Source organism: Rhagoletis zephyria, unplaced genomic scaffold, assembly GCF_001687245.7.
Source record: "Rhagoletis zephyria isolate East Lansing unplaced genomic scaffold, Rhagoletis_zephyria_1.1 Rzeph_scaffold_09156, whole genome shotgun sequence".
Taxonomy (NCBI): domain Eukaryota; kingdom Metazoa; phylum Arthropoda; class Insecta; order Diptera; family Tephritidae; genus Rhagoletis; species Rhagoletis zephyria.
The window spans coordinates 3,622-22,707 of NW_016166235.1; the positions used below are offsets into that span (position 1 = coordinate 3,622).

General features: G+C 39.5%; 1 protein-coding gene across 4 annotated transcripts; it reads right to left on the minus strand.

The window, feature by feature from the left end:
- Positions 1-3,454: 3,454 nt before the first annotated feature.
- Positions 3,455-18,849, minus strand: PNUTS (Phosphatase 1 nuclear targeting subunit). 4 transcript variants are annotated; one of them, XM_017631732.1, is made up of 8 exons: positions 18,828-18,849; positions 17,550-17,721; positions 17,327-17,424; positions 16,883-17,157; positions 14,658-16,310; positions 6,453-6,607; positions 5,339-6,222; positions 3,455-5,217 (listed from the first exon to the last, which is right to left on the minus strand). In XM_017631732.1, exons 2-8 carry the CDS (start codon positions 17,550-17,552, stop codon positions 4,470-4,472), a joined length of 3,816 nt encoding a protein of 1,271 aa, XP_017487221.1. In that variant the 5' UTR covers positions 17,553-17,721; positions 18,828-18,849; the 3' UTR covers positions 3,455-4,469. The 4 variants fall into 4 exon arrangements, with proteins under 4 accessions (XP_017487221.1, XP_017487217.1, XP_017487219.1 ...); XM_017631728.1 differs by lacking the exon at positions 18,828-18,849 and adding an exon at positions 17,873-18,821; XM_017631730.1 differs by lacking the exon at positions 18,828-18,849 and adding an exon at positions 17,873-18,821 and having other exon boundaries at positions 3,455-5,201; positions 5,323-6,222.
- Between the last annotated feature and the right edge of the window lie 237 nt (positions 18,850-19,086).

The window sequence follows — 19,086 nt, forward strand, 5'->3', positions numbered from 1 at the left end:
CACCCAAGCTGTTATTAAATCTCTAAAATCGAATGGAGCCGCATCCAAAGTAGCCATAGAATGCTGAAGGATTTTCAACCTGCTGCCATAAAAAGGGTACTTGAGATACTTCCTAAGAGTTGGAACGGCTATTGTAGTTAGTTTGTTGCACAGGAGAGCTCCGTGTAATTGAGATGGCTCCTTGCGTTCTTGCTTGCACCGTCTAGTTTTGCAGGTTGAATACCGTGGAGGCAGGGCGTGCCGTATGGCTTAAGCAACAAGGGGCGACGTACAATGTGATCTAGTCGCCATGTAACCAAAGGATGGAGCGCGTGCCTAGGTGGCTCCATCCAGTACTAGAGTTGCACTTAACCGAATTAGAGTACGTCTCTAGCTTCGCAGCACAAACAGGCCTTTGATGCGGATTTGGACTTAATGCCAGCCCGCAGCGGAAGGATGCGAAGCAACTCTGCTACCAAACTTGAAAGAACGATTACAGTATGCTGTACGGCAGCTTTTCCTACAACAGCTGGGGAGGCTATGGAATCACTGCTAAACCTATTGTCACTTAATATTTTTATACGCGGCCTTAAGGCCCTTAAAGCTGGATGCTGGTATGATACAGTGTGGAGTGAGATGGAGATTTCTAGTGGTAGAGATTTAGACTTCAATGACTTTTCAAAGCCACACGAGACACTGGAATGTCAAGTTATCTGAGGCTGTGTGCTGGATTAACCCTTTACTTTACTGTTGACTCCGAACTGATGCAGGGTCAGGATCTAGACTCTATTTCGAGAGTAACGAGGACAATCTACACTTCTCAAGCCTCTTCAAGCCGACAAATTTACGTCCCTCGAGGCCATACACTACGTGATGGCAAATATTTTAGGTCCAAGAATTTATGCGTCTGTAATGAGAGGCAAACAGCACTCAAGGCATTGTGCAGCGTTGTAACTACTCCTAAACTAATTTGGCAATGCAAATCTGGACTAAATTTTGTTGGAAAACATGATGCACGTTTTTACTCTGGGTTACAGATCACTCAGGACAACCGGTACCGAGACATCCAACCATTTGCCAAAGAGGGCACGGACCTGTTATTCCTCGGTCCGAAACCAATTATAGCACTCACACCTCTGGCCATATAAATAAGCATTAAAAATGGATAGAATATTTCGCTCAGGAACCACTGGGAGGTTTCGAGAGGCTGCAGGTGGACAACGCTAATATTTCCCTCAATTTCGGAGGGTCTTGGTAGGTATTTGCTTTCATTGAGCCTATAGAACTGCAGTGAACTTGTGGTACTATTAACTGGACTTTGACTAAAATAGTGAAATCGGGAATTGTTTAGAAAAGTCGCACCACGCTGGTATCACTAAGCCGTATCAACTGTGGCTCTCGGACATAGCAGTATTGAAGGGAATGAGTCGGCTGATGAGATTGCCATATGCGGCTCAGAGATGCCAATGAAGAAGCGGATAGCTCCGTACTACAACCGTTTAGTGATCGCGATAGAAAAATTAATGAGTATACCGTGACCGTAACGGATGACTTGTGGAACAAACGGGAAGACTGTGGGACCACAAGATTATTGTCGCCGCGGTTTAGTAGGAAAAAGACAGGGGACCTACCGAAAGACAATAGATCTGCAGTAAGAGTCCTTACCGGCGCCATCAGAGGACTCTGTGCTTTAGCACCAATGCCTAAACGGTGGTGAATACCAACAATTACTCTCTACAGAGGTTGCCATAATGAGGATGAGGAAGAGTCATTTGACCATTATCTGTGTTGATGTCTAGGTATACAGACGAAGCGACTCAATCACTTGTGTTCATGCTTCTTCAACAGTCTGGGCGAGGTAGCAAAGGTGGAACTGCTGGATCTGTAGAATAATGACTTAAAGCTACTCTTTGGCTTATAGTTACATACGTGTCTCCTCCTAACACTCACTAAAAGAGGGCACTCACAATGGACAATTCTGTATCCGAGTGAAGGTATGGAATATTCCACACACACCCTCCTAACCTAACCTAACCTTCCCTTCCTGCATTGAAGAGCATGAGACGTCCGAACACTTTAAGTACTTCTACCCCGTCTTGGCAAATGGGTATGAGGCTTTTCGCAGCGATTTCTTGAGAAACGAACACCTGAGGTCTTTAACAATCCGGTGCAATTTAATCGCAGATCATTCGAATTCAAAAATTTTAAAACACCTTCTGAAAACAGTACAAAGACGGTGTGCTGTTTTCTCTGCTTCAAGGCATTGCTCCAGGTACGAACAACGATTGGTAGCATTCGCCATTTTAAATTCTTAACGGAGTTAAGTCGCTGAAATAACAGCCCTTGACCGGGACAACACTCCGAGCCATTCCGGGGTGTAGTGGAGATGCAACAAGATTCTCAAATAGCTCGCTGGCAGACCTTGGGACAAAGAGAAAGAAATGTTGTTGACAACATACAAGGCTATTGGGCGGTCGGTCCTAAGTTATATCAATTCGACCATTCGGTCACCTCGAACTCACAGAAGTGGTCCAGACAAATGTCACCCCTAGCCACTTAACCCGACGATGTGCCGCCTACGATTAAGAGATTTCACCGCCCGGAAAAACTCGAGTCAATCGGGTACGTAGAACCGGCTACCGTGGGAAAAGCATGCACTTCCTAGTAGGGAACTACAGACGTGAGCACCCGGATACTTTATGAACTACCTACAACAAACGTTGGACCGAGGATAGTGCAGACAGCTTATTACCGGCATTCCGCTGATACTGAATACACAAACTCCCTGTGGACGATAGTGAGCTTCAACTGGCGCGAGGGACCCACACAACTCTGGCCCAGTAAAGGTCTTGACATTGTAGAGGATGGTATTATCACTTGCGAAGCGAACGGTTCGGCGAAGCGAATTAAGAGGCAGAGAAGGCATTTAGGGCCGTTTACTCAATATGTGGTTAACACTAATCTCCGTTTAAACATCATTATCGACGTGTTCGGCTCCATGCATATAACATGGAGTCGGTAACGTCGATAACGATGTTTTACCGGAGATTAGTGTTAACCAGACATTGAGTAACCGGCCCTAAGAGTGTTCGCGATGGAAAGAAATTGCACAAGCCAAGCGAACACATCCTAATGCATATTTATATTGCGTCCGCCAATCATGCGCTTCGCCAAATTCAGTCGCTTCGCAATACCACCCTAAGTCGCTAGACGATATACAGACGTTACCACGACAGTCGTGTCTACATAACCGGAACGACCCAGATCTACATAAGTATATCTGGGCAAGGACTGTGACTCTAGCTGATTCCCTAAAAACTCTTTGGGGAATTGTTGCCGACAAGCCATAGTGTCGATGATGAGAGAGTCTATTATCACCTTCACAGATTCCCATAAATTGCGTTTAATTGAAGGATTATCTTATTTTTGAATATTTAATGTATTTTATTATTATACAGGTTTCTCTTTTAAACATACATATAAATTCTGAAATGCGTTTCATAATTACATATGTACGTAAATTATTTATAAATGTATGTATGCAATGTTTTTACGGCATACACGGCATATTGTTTTGTGAAAAGGCTTAAGACTAAATATGCTACTTTTAATTGCTATGTTATAAATGTATAAATTTATGCACGAAATGATTTTTTAATTGCATCAACAAATTCGACATTAAGTCCATAATGCAATAAGACATATGTATATACAAAATGATGTTAACACAGCAAAAAGTTCGTTGAATGCGTCTGTGACGCGCTGCGTATGAAAGCGATAATTTATTTATACACATATGTATGTACATACATAGCTATGTATCTATGCATTTATGAATGTGCATCACGCATAGGGGCAGTGCTGACACAATTTTGCTAAAATAAGTTTAGTGTATGCATATATGAATGAATCTAGGCGATTTATAATAAAAAAAAAAACAATATGCTACACTATGTATGTAATTAACGACTATGATTAGTGCGATTGCCTTTTAACGTATAAATTTAAATATTAATTAATAGTTTATATGATTACATAATCCAAAATGCAAGTGTTTTTTCTTCTAATTAGCTAGGAATATTATCCTTTAGTGAAAAAAAAAATACTTTGTACAAAAAAATATTACTTCATAAAAATTAAAATGTTTCTCCTCTTTGTAATTCATTCAGAATTTAGTTTACGACGCTGGTGACCATTCACTTATTCACTTGGGGATGCGCGATACACACGCATACTTTAGCAACAACAACAGCAGTCATTACCGGCGTCAAAAGGCGTACACCACAAGTAGCCTTTTCAAGAACTTTCAAGTGTGGCTCAAGGCGGGGCAGTTTATAGCAGCAATCGATTTCGATCTCAGATCGTTTCACAGATCACATTTCCGTTTCGTTGATCGCTTAGATAGTTCTCTTATGCTTCGACTTGTCGCCACTATCACAGTTGCTTATCGAGATCGTTGCTAAATCTTCGTCTGAAGATTCTGGCGAATCCTATATGCGTTTGCTCTTTGGGTGTATGAATTTACAGGATTTACCTAAGCGACAGTGGCCGCGCATGTATGCCTTGCACACACCGTTGTTGTTGTTGCCGCCACCACCACCGCCTCGATTTTGTCCGCCGCCACCTGAACGCCAGTTACCACCACTGCCAATGTTATCTTGGAAATTGGAACCTGTCCGCCAATTACCGCTGTTATTGTTCCGATTTTGATTATTATTGTGGTGACTATTATTCATATTATTACGCTCGAAGACATTCGCCGCTGCCATATTCGCCATAACACGCGGCGCCATCATGCCCATAGGTCCAAAATTAGGCCCATTATTGAAGGGGCCTTGCGCAGGGCCATATTGGCCGGCATGCATTTGCCATTGTGGATTGCCCGCCGCTGGACCGAATGCTCCCAATAAATTCTGTTGTTGCTGTTGTGCAACTGAGGGACCGCCTATGGCGCCTAATGGTCCATTGAAATTGCCACCTTGCCATGCTGGATGTGATCCGGCGCCCACCGCCGCAACCGCCACCGCCGCCGCAGCTACAGCTGCTGCTGCTGCTGTCGCCACCCCTGGTACCGGTCTGGGCATCTGCATTTGCGATGCATGCATATTATTTGCGGACGCAGCAGCGTACTGCGGCATAAAAGCAGGAAATGCGTTTACGTTGTTTGGAGGTAACGACGCATTCACTTGCGCATTTGTCAGTTTGGCAGTGTTGTTGGCTATGTTATTTTCTGGGTATTTGGNCGCCGTACTGCGGCATAAAAGCAGGAAATGCGTTTACGTTGTTTGGAGGTAACGACGCATTCACTTGCGCATTTGTCAGTTTGGCAGTGTTGTTGGCTATGTTATTTTCTGGGTATTTGGGCGAACCCTTCGGTTCGGGCCAAGGCATATTTGTGTAATCGCTAACGGCGTCCGGATTGCCGGTGATGTCTTCCAAGGGTATAACGGGCACATCGTATGCGAAATGCGGCTCCAATTCAGCCTCCGCCGGTGAATCGGGTATCATGCTGTGCGAAAAGTAGAGCGCACGCAAAGTGGTTAGCTCGCGGTCGGCTTGTACCTTACGTTGCTTCGATTGATTTCCGTTCGGATGTGGTGGTACGCCGTCGACTTCGATTAGTGGCCGCCATTCAGTTTGTGGCCTCATATTGTCATCGTGGGTGAAGCCACGACGTGCAATATTGAAGGCATCGCGCTCACTATAACGTTCCAGATTTTTCATGTCCATAAACGATTGGGCCTTAGTCACATTCACGCGCTCATTTTCATCCAATTCAAAGTAACGTATTTGTTCGAGATGTTCCTGCGTGCGCCAAGTCAACTTCTTTTTAGGGCCTTTGCGTCTGTGTAGCATGAGCACACCTGGTGGACCATTCGGACCACAACCAGGTCCAGGCGGTTTGCGCGCTTCTTCCTCTTCGACAACATCCGTTTTCGCTTCCTTTGTGGCGGCATCTTCCTCCGCATCACTGCCAGTGATATCGACTGAGCCGCTGGCGGGGCTAGGAGTGACGACGTCACCATCATCTGCAGCTTTTTGTTCACGCAGCACCTTCTGTTCAATGTCCTCCTTCACCTTTTTCAATGGTATATCATCATCGTCTTCTGTGCTATTGCCCTTATCGGCTGCATCCAAATCTTCAGTTTTGCTGTTCTGCTCTTTGGCGTCATTTTCTTTATCGGACTTTTCATCGCTCTTCGACTCATCCAATGTGTCTTGATAGAATTTCAAAGGTGCAACCTTGGGTCCATCAGGACTTGTGGGCGGTGAAGGACCCTCTTTTGTTTGTCCTCCGGGAGCCGGGGTAGTGGAGCGCTTGCGCTTTGTGATCTTTTTAGGGCCGGTAGCTGCTGAGAGTGCATCAGAGAAGAGATTCGTTTCGACGAGTGTTTGAACTGTAAGAGAGAGAGAGAGAGAGGAAAAGGGGATGTTGTTTAGTCGATCGAGTCAAGAATTGNCAAAGGTGCAACCTTGGGTCCATCAGGACTTGTGGGCGGTGAAGGACCCTCTTTTGTTTGTCCTCCGGGAGCCGGGGTAGTGGAGCGCTTGCGCTTTGTGATCTTTTTAGGGCCGGTAGCTGCTGAGAGTGCATCAGAGAAGAGATTCGTTTCGACGAGTGTTTGAACTGTAAGAGAGAGAGAGAAAGAGAGAGGAAAAGGGGATGTTGTTTAGTCGATCGAGTCAAGAATTGTTTAAGAGACATTTTAAGGTATTTAAAAGCGGAGTTGGTTGCTAGTTTTTGCTTTCGGGGTTGTTATAGAGCTGGAATTCGATTTCTGAAAATTAGATTAAAAATATAAATAATATTAATTGAAAATATAATTAATAATAATAAATATTCATAGTGGATTCCTTTTTAATCCTTTCGACCCCGTATTTTTTCCAGTGACCCAAGGACATTAGGTTTACTTCTCATCTTGTTATTTTCATTAACAGTATCTGAGCAAAATTCAAACTTTACTTTGAGCACTTTGAAATCGCAAATTTTAAATGAAATTTGANTTCGGGGTTGTTATAGAGCTGGAATTCGATTTCTGAAAATTAGATTAAAAATATAAATAATATTAATTGAAAATATAATTAATAATAATAAATATTCATAGTGGATTCCTTTTTAATCCTTTCGACCCCGGATTTTTTCCAGTGACCCAAGGACATTAGTTTTACTTCTCATCTTGTTATTTTCATTAACAGTATCTGGGCAAAATTCAAACTTTACTTTGAGCACTTCGAAATTGCAAATTTTAAATGAAATTTGAAAAAAATCCATAAATATGAAGATAATGATTTGCTGAGTGCTATAACGTTTACGTTATTTTGGCGGTTAGGGCTCGATATTTAACTCTTGCCCTTGAACTTACGCATTTTAAAAAAACAGGACAGGACAGGTTAAATTGTGAGTGTGTTTTGAAAATTTGCGATTGCGTACTAGGCTTGATTTTATTGGAAATTGGTCTTCCCTTGAGCTCAAGAACTTCTCTAGATCAAAAATTTCAAATTTGGACTAGCAACGTTGCCCAGAGGGGAATGTCTACGTTATTAGGTTATCGGTATTCCAAGTTTACCAACGGGGGTCTATAGTAGCTGTTTACCCGCTTAAATGTTTGAATTCGAATTCCCAAGACAGTTAAGTCTACGTAGCCGAAACGTCCCAGATCTATGTATATCTGGCCAAGGACTGTCGATTATAGTTCAGAATTAAGCCACTTGTAAAGGCGATAAGCCTTTTCAAAGCGTGAAATAGTCCAAGAATTAATGTGGAGTTCTCTCTAGAGGTAATTGTGTTCACCGAAAAATAGGTAGTTCTGTAAATTACCTACGTGGTTTCGAGTGAAACTTGTAGCTTCGGATAATGCTTGAAGGATTCAAAATTTAAAGGAATCCAAGCAGTTTTTCAATAAGAACCTAAGGGGGCTGTGGCTAAATCGATCGCGGTCCGATTTTACATAAAATCTACGAAAATGCTATCACAGCAACCGAATAGCTGCGAACATAGCATGTCGCGCACGCTCTTTAAATGCATATTAGGGTAGTCCGTTACTGAATCCGATTAACAGAAATAGAAGCATATTTTTTGAATTATACGTCACAAATCCAGTTCAGTGACAGCCTGGACTATCGCTGAATCCATCGTATGCCGATTTACGTGAAATCTACGAAAATTCCATCACTGAATCCGAATTACTACGAACGTGTTCATTCAAAGTACTATATGCTAGGTTCGTAGCTTTTCGGATTCAGTAATAGCCATTTCGTGTAGATTTGCCGAAAATTCGGACTACGATGGGTTCGGTGATAGGCCTGCGAATTTTCATAGATGCCATGGAAAATCTGACTACAGTACTCCCCGCTTAATTGAACTTCAAAAATTACACAATATTTGGTTCAATTAACCAGGGAATCAAGAGGGAAACATTAAAGTATATATCTTTCCGATAGCACATATTTTTAACCAATTATGCGGGGAGACCAATTAACCGGGGCATACTGTACTAGGGATTCAGTAATAGCCCCGACCAACCCAAAAATAAAATAAATTAAGTGATCGCATATTTTATGGGAGGGTTCTTGAGTTTTAATCAGACAACAAACGTGAGGAAAATTGTAGCGGCAAGTAAAAACCCGTACAATCGAAATAAAAATCGCAAGAACTGTGCTGCCATAAAGCAGCTAAAAAGTCTTTGACGAACGAAAGATCATTGATTTTCAACAGTTTGTTTTAGATTTGCGATTGGGTATCATTACCGAAGGAAAAATCTGGGCGTTATTGCCATATAATGAGATAAACTCATCCTTCGTACTTGCAGTTTCTGCAGAACTCAGGAATTTGAAACAAGGACGATATTGCAATTTAGAAATGCAAATATAAGGAACGAAGTTTGAGTCTTAAAGAGAAGTAAATATAGGAGCCATCCCTAGTAATATTTTTTACTCAGCAAGTTATAGTTCGTCGATTTGACGGGCACATTAGGTTTTGAAACTAAAATTTGGGGTATTATTTGGAGATAAGCTGTATGTTAAGGGATATGAATGAAATTGGAGATTATAACCTAAATGGCATTTTCGATTTTTTGCTTTTTTTTTTAGTACTTTGAAGATTTGAAAAAGCGGAGATACTATGGAAGTGATCTTCAACGATCAAAACACGCCTGAAATCGAAATAGTCAGGGCCACCACTGAATTCATCGTAGACCGATCACTGGGTATATTTTGAATGCGCATGTTCGTGGCAATTCGGATGCTGCGATCGCTTTTTCGTAGACTTCACGAAAATCGGACTACGCTGGATTCAGTGATACCGCCGAATAAATGGAGAAAATTCGTGGCTTTTGATATTAGCCAGAGGTTAGATCACCAGAAGATCTTACTTATGGTATTCGCGCCGGGAAGACAAATTGGGGAAATTATGCAGCTCATAGCTTTAGCTTTAAAACCTAAGAGGAGGATCCATAGGATTGTTTTTTAGAAACGTTAGGGGGTTTCGAATTCCACATAGCAGTAGTTTTCAAGATTTTCCAAACGGTTTGAGAAGTGTATATGCTGCTACAACAACAAATAGGTATTACTGAAGTAAATCAATCACTTGTATTTGTTTNTTTGAATTCGAGAAAACTATAGACCTATTTGTAAGCATATTAAATGAAAACACGCTCTAGGTCCACGAAGCTTGGCAGCAATCAGAAAATTTTGGCATACGTATATTGAGAAATTGTTGCAATACATATGTACATATGTAATGCATGACGCACCTCTTGTGCATTGCTTCAGCAGTGTGTGTATGAATGAATCTTACTCGAGAAAGAATTTGATTGTATGTACAGTGTTGATGAGAAAAATAAATAAAAAGAACAACTATTTACAGAAATCGCTGCTAAAATGGCATCACATGCAATGACTTAAGCGTTCTGTTTGTTAGTATGACAAAAAAAAAAATTTAAAAAAAAAACGATCGATCGAAAAGGGTTTTCGAATTACGCATATTCGTCTTGCTTTTAAAGCATATTGAAGGAACTTTCTAGTATATGTATGTATTTAATAGAGTACTAAACTTTAGTTGATTAAAGGTCTTCTAGCCTATCAGTAGCATTGAGCAGTCTACAAGGCTATAACTACATTTTTTTCGAATGACTGACGGGCCCCCAACAACGCATTCTCTAAGCAAAACCCTTATTCTGCATATTATATCTTTCCGCATAGTTTCCTAAATCAAGATTTTTTGACAATGCTAAAATAAGATTCTGCAATTCACTTCCGAGTGAATTTCACCAGTCACTTTGAATTTAAATTGAGTGGGGTCGGAATTCACTCGAAAGTGAATTGTAAAACCTGCCTGATATGTTATAGGAAAGCCGATCGTCAGGCTAAAAGCATATTAGGAGGTTACAATCTGACAATATACAGGCTACTCATGGATCTCCCAAAGGTGAAACTAAGAATTATTACAGGATTTTTTTACGGGCTACTGTAGGCTCAGAGGGCACCTGTATAAACTAGGTATCTGGTCTAGCGACCTGTGTCGCTTCTGCGATGCGGCCAAAGAGACTCCCCTACATCTTCTTATGGAGTGTGAGGCCGTTGCACGCAGGAGGTATACTAACAAAGGGAAAGCTGTAAAGCTGTAAGATAAAGAATTTTCTACCCAGTAGGTAATTTCAGCAGTTGAAAGCCCTTCCGAAAGGCCTTTCGGGTAGTCAAGAGACCTTCCACTCTACATTCCTTTCTCCTTTCTTTTTTGTATGAAGTGCAACTTGAAATGTTTATTGAAATTCATTTGTAATACTAAATCATATAAATTTATGCTTTCGCGAAAATCGTAAATGGCTAACCCTTCTGGAAGGCATGCAAGGAAGCACTTTTTCAGCCCTTCTTGGGTAGGCCTCTAAGAATGGCTTTACTTAAGAAGGCCTACCAAAATTATCTTCTGGGTAGTGCTATATATATTTTCTTTACTAAGATCTGCCTTGAAGGGACGTGGCCAGGTTATAGCATAGCAATTATGGTTTTATTCATCAGGGTCTTGAGTAGATCAGACATGGAAAATCTTCACTACTAGAAAGGGTTCTTTAGAAACTACAGGGGTGCACAAAAACCTCATAGTTAATAATTGAATAATTTAGATAGTATTACTTAAATAAGGTCATCAGAAACTAAATTAAATATTAAAAACTTGAATTTTACGTTGAAAAAAGTGCAAAAATTAAGACTGCAGCGTTGATTATGGTTTTAGAGCTAGACGAGGTTGTCGGATGAGTTTTTCAGAATTAATGGGTAGTAGCTGGATAGAGCGAGCCTCGATAGATTGATAGAAAAACTGAGCAGTGTCTATCTGAAAGCCAATTTCATTGCAGCTCAGGGGCATTAAATTAGCCAAGGTGCTTGCTTTTAGCATCTAAAAAAAATTAATAATAGTACACAGACTTTTGTGAATAGGCCTACTGGCTTTTAGTTGGCATACAACAATTTAAAAGATATTAAGGGTATTCTCGAGTCTTGCAAAGCCCTTGCACGGAGCACGGTAAAAACCAGTTTTCGTATGGGACAGCTTTGCAAACCGTGCACCGCGCAAGGGTTTTGCAGGACTTAGAGAATACCCCTATTAAATTTATCAGCAAAAACTCTCAGTTAAGTGAAATCAGATGGAACAGGGTGGAATCTGATCTTTAATCAGATGTTGCTTCTAGATGCGAGTGCCCGTCTAGGCTCCAAGAAATGCGTGGCATATTTTCCGAAAGTTTAAAAAATCATATTCCAGTTAGATTAAGTGTTGGATATTTTAGTGACCCTGTAATATTCATTCCGCAGTCTATTCTCATACCAGTATTATTAGAGTTTCGCACGAACAAGGTCTTAACCCTTTTAGAATGCGGCAGGCATTTAGAGCCCACAGAGGGCATGATAAATAAAACTGATAATAAAAACTGTAGAAACTGTATCTAAGCAGGCGCTAACCCTATTCAGCTCGAGAAGTTGTGATACAAGTTATGTCAAGCCCTACTTTATAACGAATCACGCATGGAGGGGAGAATAGCTACACTTTAGCGTAGTATGATTCGAAAACGTGTTTCATTTGATCTTAGCAGTCATTGAAGCGGCTGAAATTGCTCGATAGTAACAGTAATGACCAAAATAATTGAACTCGCAGGAACGCATCCGGTGAAGTGGTTAGTAGAAATAAGCCCCTTTCATTAAGATACTCTATAACCTTATATATCGTCGATGTTTTTGCAAAAACGCCCATCGCTCAATTGCAAAACCGCCTATCTTACGGCACTCAAATTTTACAGGAGAGCGAAAAAACTGTTTATTCTTTGAAGGCATTGCCTTGATAGGCGGTATGTTCTCTAGCTATTATGCTACCAATCTGGTTTAACAACGGGTTAACGATTTTTATGCATATAAATCTCGATGCCTAGAGTTCAGGGTTAACGAATCTCATTTTTGCCACAACGCCGATTTAGGCGGTTTTACAACTGGTCGATGGGTGGTTTTGCAAAAACATCGACGATATGTATGACTAAATCCTAGTAAAACTGTCAAATAATAAAAATGCGCGTAGAGCGGGTAAAGTATCGATTTCAGGGGAAAACAGGTAAAAAATTAGTTTAAACTGCGAGCGGGTTGGCAACTATAATCTTTTCTAACCTCAAAATGATATTCTATTTTCGAGTAGAGTAAGAATTTGCGACCGGTAGGTCTATTGTGCCCACGGCTTACCGCAACACTGCATCTAGCCCTAAATACTCTTTAAATTTTAGAATAGACAGTTTGCTTCCCGCTACGATATTTTTTTATTTATTTGAATGTAACTGAATTTTATATGCGCTTTCCGTTCCATTTAAACAGATATGAATCGAAAAATTCCGCGTGTGCGCTCAATGCAATGCTAGTCTAAGGTGATACGATTCTTACAAGGCTTTATTGAAAGCATTAAAAAAAAAAAAACGTAATTCAAAAGCGAAAGTAGTAGTTGCGATTGTTAGTTATGTTCCACTCATATTCATTGCATGTGAGACCTCTAGCCTGAACTTGAGTGTAACGCACATTGAGACTAGAGTGTGATGAAAGATAGATTCGTATTTATTGGAATGCCTTGACTGGACTCAAAAATGAGTCAAAAAAGTTAGGTTAATGTGGCGTCACTCGGCTCTTTATACTTCTGGTTATAACAAGTTAATTCGTTGCCAATTGCGTACCTTTGCAACGCATGTGATGATACGTGTTTGCCCATTTTTCCTATATCATATACACATATCGTGAATTCATGTTGCCATTCTGAATTTTAGACTGCTTCCAAACTTTGAAGACCATCAGCTCAAATCATTGTTTTTATTTTGTTGAAAAGAATTGTTTATTTTTCACCAACTCTTTGTCTTATGTCTTATGTTAGGTTGCATATCTTGCTTATTTTTCAATATTTTTTTCAGTGTTTGTATACTTATTAACTAAAAATTGAAAATTTCCACGTGACATTACATTACAATGTAATGACACTAATAGAACCACTAAACATTCAATATGAATGAATATATATGTTAGAAAATATAAATAAAATGCATACTTAACATCCGGTCTCCACAAACCATGTCTTCACTGAAAGCGTCGTCTCGATTTGCTCGTCGTTTTAAACTCGTTAATAACAAAAAATTAAATAAAAATTAAATGCGCTCATAAATCGATGTTGAGCACATCATTTGAACTTATTTAACCGCCCGGCAACTTATCCAGCTCAACCGTCTTTCATCACACACATGTAAACATATTTTAGGAGTTTGATTGAATTCGTCTTTTTAACACAATGTGGCCTGATGGGCACTCTCCTATCTGTTCAGCAACTTGCAGTTGATTGATGTATGAAGCAGTGCGGACCAGGCGCCTCCAATCAGCTCCTTTTTTATGCTCGATCCACTGATTGTGGCTTTAGTCTTCTGTTTCTGGTCATTCAAATTTAATTGACACTACAGTATTATTAATGTTTCATTCAGAAGGTGGCATACGCAAATATAAAATTACGAAAAAATTTGTTCTCTTTAAGTCAATGATCTCTACCAGACGTAAGTTAGAGTAGGTAAACCAATAAGCAATTTTTTCGCAATCTCAAACGTATGCGCATGCATCTAGCCCGGTGGTGCACACGGCAGCTCTAAAGGCTCGCTCGGTTTTCACGCACATATCGATGTGCACCACTGATCTAGTCCTTCTCGTTTCATGTTACATACATACAATCACTTTGAAAGAGCACAACTTTGATTTAAGCGCCGCATGCTTACATTTTTACAAACAGCCAAATTATGTAACTTTACCGTAGCTAAATTGATCGATTTTTTTGTTTGTTTTTTAATTTAAACACAAGCAAAAGTTAAATTACTATCGCGTTAGAGACCATCAAAGTGTTTGACAAAACGCCAAACGTTTGCTTCTAGTCTATGCCGGATGTTTGGACAACAAAGACAAAAGAAATTCAGTTCCAATGTTCCCCGCAGTCCAATGACGAAGCGTGGTGTTGCCAACACTCTACAAAAAGCTGACAACCTACATTATTGCTAAATTGCACGAGATAACACTTTTAAAATTATATACATAAAAAACCTCAAACCGCAAAAACTAGCATCATCCAAACTCCTGAAATGAGACTTCGCAGAATGCCATTAGTAAATGTCGTAATGCATTATACTTACTCTTTTTGGGAGCGATGAGTTTGATGGCTCCAGGTTTCTCGTTAGCCACAGACAGGTTGTTAATATCGATCTTGGATTTCTTCTGTGTGGGCGAATCACTACTACTAGGTGGTGGTGAAGGCCGCTTCAGCGATGAAGGCAAACTTGCAGGAATGACAGTACCAGGCGCTGATGCAATCGATATTGGTTTCTTCAAACCTTTCCGTGACGGCGGTGGTGGCGCTTCTTCAGTTAGACCATGCGAACGAAACTGTGATTTGTACGTTTTAACTGTTTTGGTCTTTTCCGAATCGCGTCGAATTTCAATCGACATTGATGCCTTTTTTGAGGGTATTGTGATTGAAGCAGGCTTAACCGTTTCGGATTCTGATTCATCCTTAGGTTTCTTTGGAATACGACCTAATTTATCAATAGATGGTTGAGTCAACTTGCTAATAGTGTCTTTATCCTTCTCCGCTTGTATTTCTTTTTCGCGCTCTTTATCTTTTTTGTGGGATGTAGTTGTTGAAATTGAAGATGAAGAGGAATTGGATGACTTATCTTTGTCTTTATCGCGGTGTTTGTCTTTTGAACTTGTTGACGATGAAGACTTAGATGATGAAGATGACGATTTATGTTTATTTGAGCTGCTACCCTCTTTCCGATCTTTGTCTTTGCTGGAACTTGAACGCTCCTTGTCACTGCGATGCTTATCGCTAGAACTGCGGTGTGATGATGAAGATGATGAGGATTTTGACTTACTCGAAGAAGAGGTTTTCGATTTATGACTCGATGATTTATGGCTGGAAGACGATGACTTTCGATCTTTTTCTCTATCTTTATCAACTTTTTGTTCTTTTTCTTTATTTTTGCTTTCTTTTCTTTCTTTTGAACTTTTAGCTTCTTTAATTTCTGATTTATCACCTTCAGAATCTAAGGATTTCTTCCGATCTGAAGACTTTTCTGCATCATCAACTTTATCATTATAGGGTGGAGTCGGAGTCTCATCGTCAGCACTGCTTTCACTTTCTTTGTCTGGTTTATCAAGTGATGTTCTGGTCTCCTCTTCCTCTTCTACCACCGTGGCGGCTGCTCCGCTGTCAACTTCTTCTTCCACTTCCTGTTCCTCATTTTCAGGCTCAGCTTCGACATCGCCTTCGGCGTCATGATCCACTTCTACTTCACCTTCAGCTTTTTCAGCTTCAACTTCAGCCTCATCTTCAGCTTCTTCAACATTATCTCTCTCGTTCTCTTCTTCATGAACGACGGTTGGTGTCACTTGCGCGGCCTTTGGCACTTTTGCCAAAACTTGCTGACCATCTCTAATAACTAGTTTGAATACCAAACCGGCTTCGCTAGCTTTCTTTTGAGCCGATGTTGGTGTATAACTAGATGTTTCAGTTGGCACATCTGCTACATCAGCTAAAGGGTCCTCTTCTACAATATTTGATGATGACTGCCTTACTACTACAGGCGCCTTAATTTTAATTGGTTCTGCGGGAGGTGGTATAATTTTTGGTTCTTGCCGAACAACAGGTGTTGTTTGAACACTTGGAGCTGCAGGTACATTGGCAATTGTCTGTTGCTGAGCATTTTCAACTTGTGCGTTTGTTGTATTTTCAGTTACCACCTTCAACCACTGTTCCACCAAACGTTTCGCAAGTATTCTGACGCCTAAAAATAAAAAAATATTTATTTTATATAAAACGAGTCTATTGGTTATCCAAATTTTATTTAAAAAAATTCAATTGAATTAGAATATAGTTTAAAACCAAAACTGCTAATAATAAATTTATATTTGCTGACACAGATTAAAAAGGTCAAAAGAAAATCAAAATAATTGTGAAATAGTTTTGCAACTATCACTTATTGCTGTTGAAACTGGTTTTAGCAGTACTTCTGCGACGATTGTGCCAATTTTAACATTCATCACCGAAAATGCAGACTTCAGTTGACAGCAAAGTGAAAGGAATTGTCAAAATGACTTTTATATGTATACAAAAACAAAATATGACAGTATGTATACGCCAATGTACACCAATGCAAAAAAAAAAATGACCTATTGCCACGAACCACTTCTCCCTATGTAGCAATTGCAAATTTTTTCTCTATGTAAACCTCTTTTAAACAAAAACAAAGATTCTTCTCAAAGTTTTCAAAGGAAATTAATTCAGTCCTTCATAAATGTGAAATTACTGCAATTTCATCATTCAGACGATATACACACAATTGGTACTAAAATTTACCTTCATTGCCGCCATCCCTACAAAGTCCTTTCACCAACTTTGGTGCAGAGTTTATCTTCAATCTATCCACATCAACAGGACAAAGTAAGAGTAATTCTAATATTTCCTGCACCAGTGGCCAATTCATAGCACGTATAGCGTCGTTCAACCAGTTATAAACCAAGGACCAGCCACCAACACCCATAAATTCACCAAGTAATTCAGTTTTTGTAACTTTTAAAATTTGTACATAAATGCATTTCGATACAAGTTTCTTTGAATATCTATTCATTAATCTGAAAGCAAAAAAAATCCAAGGGTTAAGACAAATCAAATAATACTAAAGCAAATGCAACCCTGATATTTTATATTACAAAAGAATTCGAACACATTACGCACAGTTGCATTGCAGACAATTCAAAGGAAAAATTTTTAACTCATGGTAACAATTTTATGGTAACTCACCCTGCGATCCGTTTTACTTCTCCTATGCTTAGGATGCCCCCATTGTCATCCAGCAGCACCTTCAGGCACTTTAGGAGCTGCAGAGGAACTATTCGTGGCTGAAATTACAAAAACAAAAATTAGACCAATCATAAAAAATAAATATCGATTAAAACACAAAATTAGCTCGAGTTATTTCTTTATTATTGAATTTTTACATATATAACGTATTTAACCAACTCACCATATTTTTAATGTGATTACTGCAACAAAGACTTAACAAAAGCCAATTACAAGACGGATGATGTCACTCACTAGCTTTACTTTCAACGACTTGGACTCTTCCGTATATCAATCAACTTAGATTACATAACTAATACGTCCTATTACTTGGTACGTATATAATCTTGAATCATCTATAAAACAAAAGAAACTATAGTTTAATCAAAAATGGACGCACAAATTACGTGCATGCATATTTCATGTAGATATAAAATCAGTACAAGTAAAATCTAACCCTCAGACATCACTCCCATGAAACCATGCTTGCATAAAATAAAAGATTACCTAATTTAATTTATTTGCAAGTACGCATAACAATTATTGCTATACAAATATAATAATTTTCAGATTGCTTTCAATGGATTTCCCACGGAGCCAAGTTTTTTCAAAGACTAAACGCAATTTCGACGACGTGCTTGTGAAATGACTGCGAAAATAGTATACAGAAAATTTTCAATGGTGAAATATTTCGTTTGTAATAGAATATCAATGGCGACATTTGAAAGCGCAGCCAACTTCATGCAAGCATCAAACAATGGTGGTATTGCCATATCTTTTTTGGCAACAATTTACAATCGAAGCGTACAATCGCATATTTTCAACAGGAATCCGAAACAATGCGCTGAAAATAATTTAATTTAGCGCCACATCCAGTTTATTCCAACTCCATCCACGCTGTTTAAAATACAAAAGGTTTAAAATCTATTTGCACTTGCCGATTTTCAAGCTGGCAACCAAGCAAATACATAGGTTCTTGTCCAGAATATCAAAATCTATTACAAAAACATCTGCCACGTTTCCGGAAATCTGCGGCACGCCATTTTGTGATACGTAGACACAGCAGCCATTTGGAAAAATTTAGCACATACAACTACTTCGACAATGCCACAACTATACTTTCACGCAGCTTCATTTAAATCCATATTTTACCGAATTAGCATACATTTTATTGTACTCAGCAGGCAAACGCTTGCAAACACTTTCCATTTTTGAACATTTTCCAACGTGGAAAATCTACAATAAACTCCTTATGAATGTCCCAAATAACAAACACAATAAATCTCTGCATATAAAACCTGCTTATAAACTAATAATAAAAACCCCTTGTTTTTGCTTTGTCTTCTCTTCTTTTTTCAACAAAAGTACAGTCTGTTCAAGTAGGTTTATTAGGAGCAGAGATAAAAAAAAATAAATTAATAAATAATTTCCAAGCGCAGCAGAAATTTCACGTCCAACTCACCCGTAAACACGAATTTATCTGAACAAAAATGGAGTCCGCTGAACGAAAGGTTGACGCAAACACAGGGTTGCACTGTATGTGTGTGTTCAATTGCTGGAGCCCTTAGCGCACCTACAGAGCGATCAGAGTTATTAAAAGAATTCGAAAGCATTTGGTCGCACACGAAAATAGATACCTTTCGGAATAAAATAATTATCTACGTATAACCAAAGAACGTAAACTTGGGACAGCTCCCTGCAGCATAAAACGTAAATCTAAA

Bases quoted from the DNA above. Each gene is read 5' to 3' on its own strand.
- PNUTS (XM_017631732.1), bottom strand. The intron at 16,311-16,882 runs GTAAATTTTAGT...TTTTATTTTTAG, and splicing joins TAGGGATGGCGGCAATGAAG to GCGTCAGAATACTTGCGAAA. The intron at 6,223-6,452 runs GTTGCACCTTTG...GATGGACCCAAG, and splicing joins CAAGTCCTGATGGACCCAAG to GTTGCACCTTTGAAATTCTA.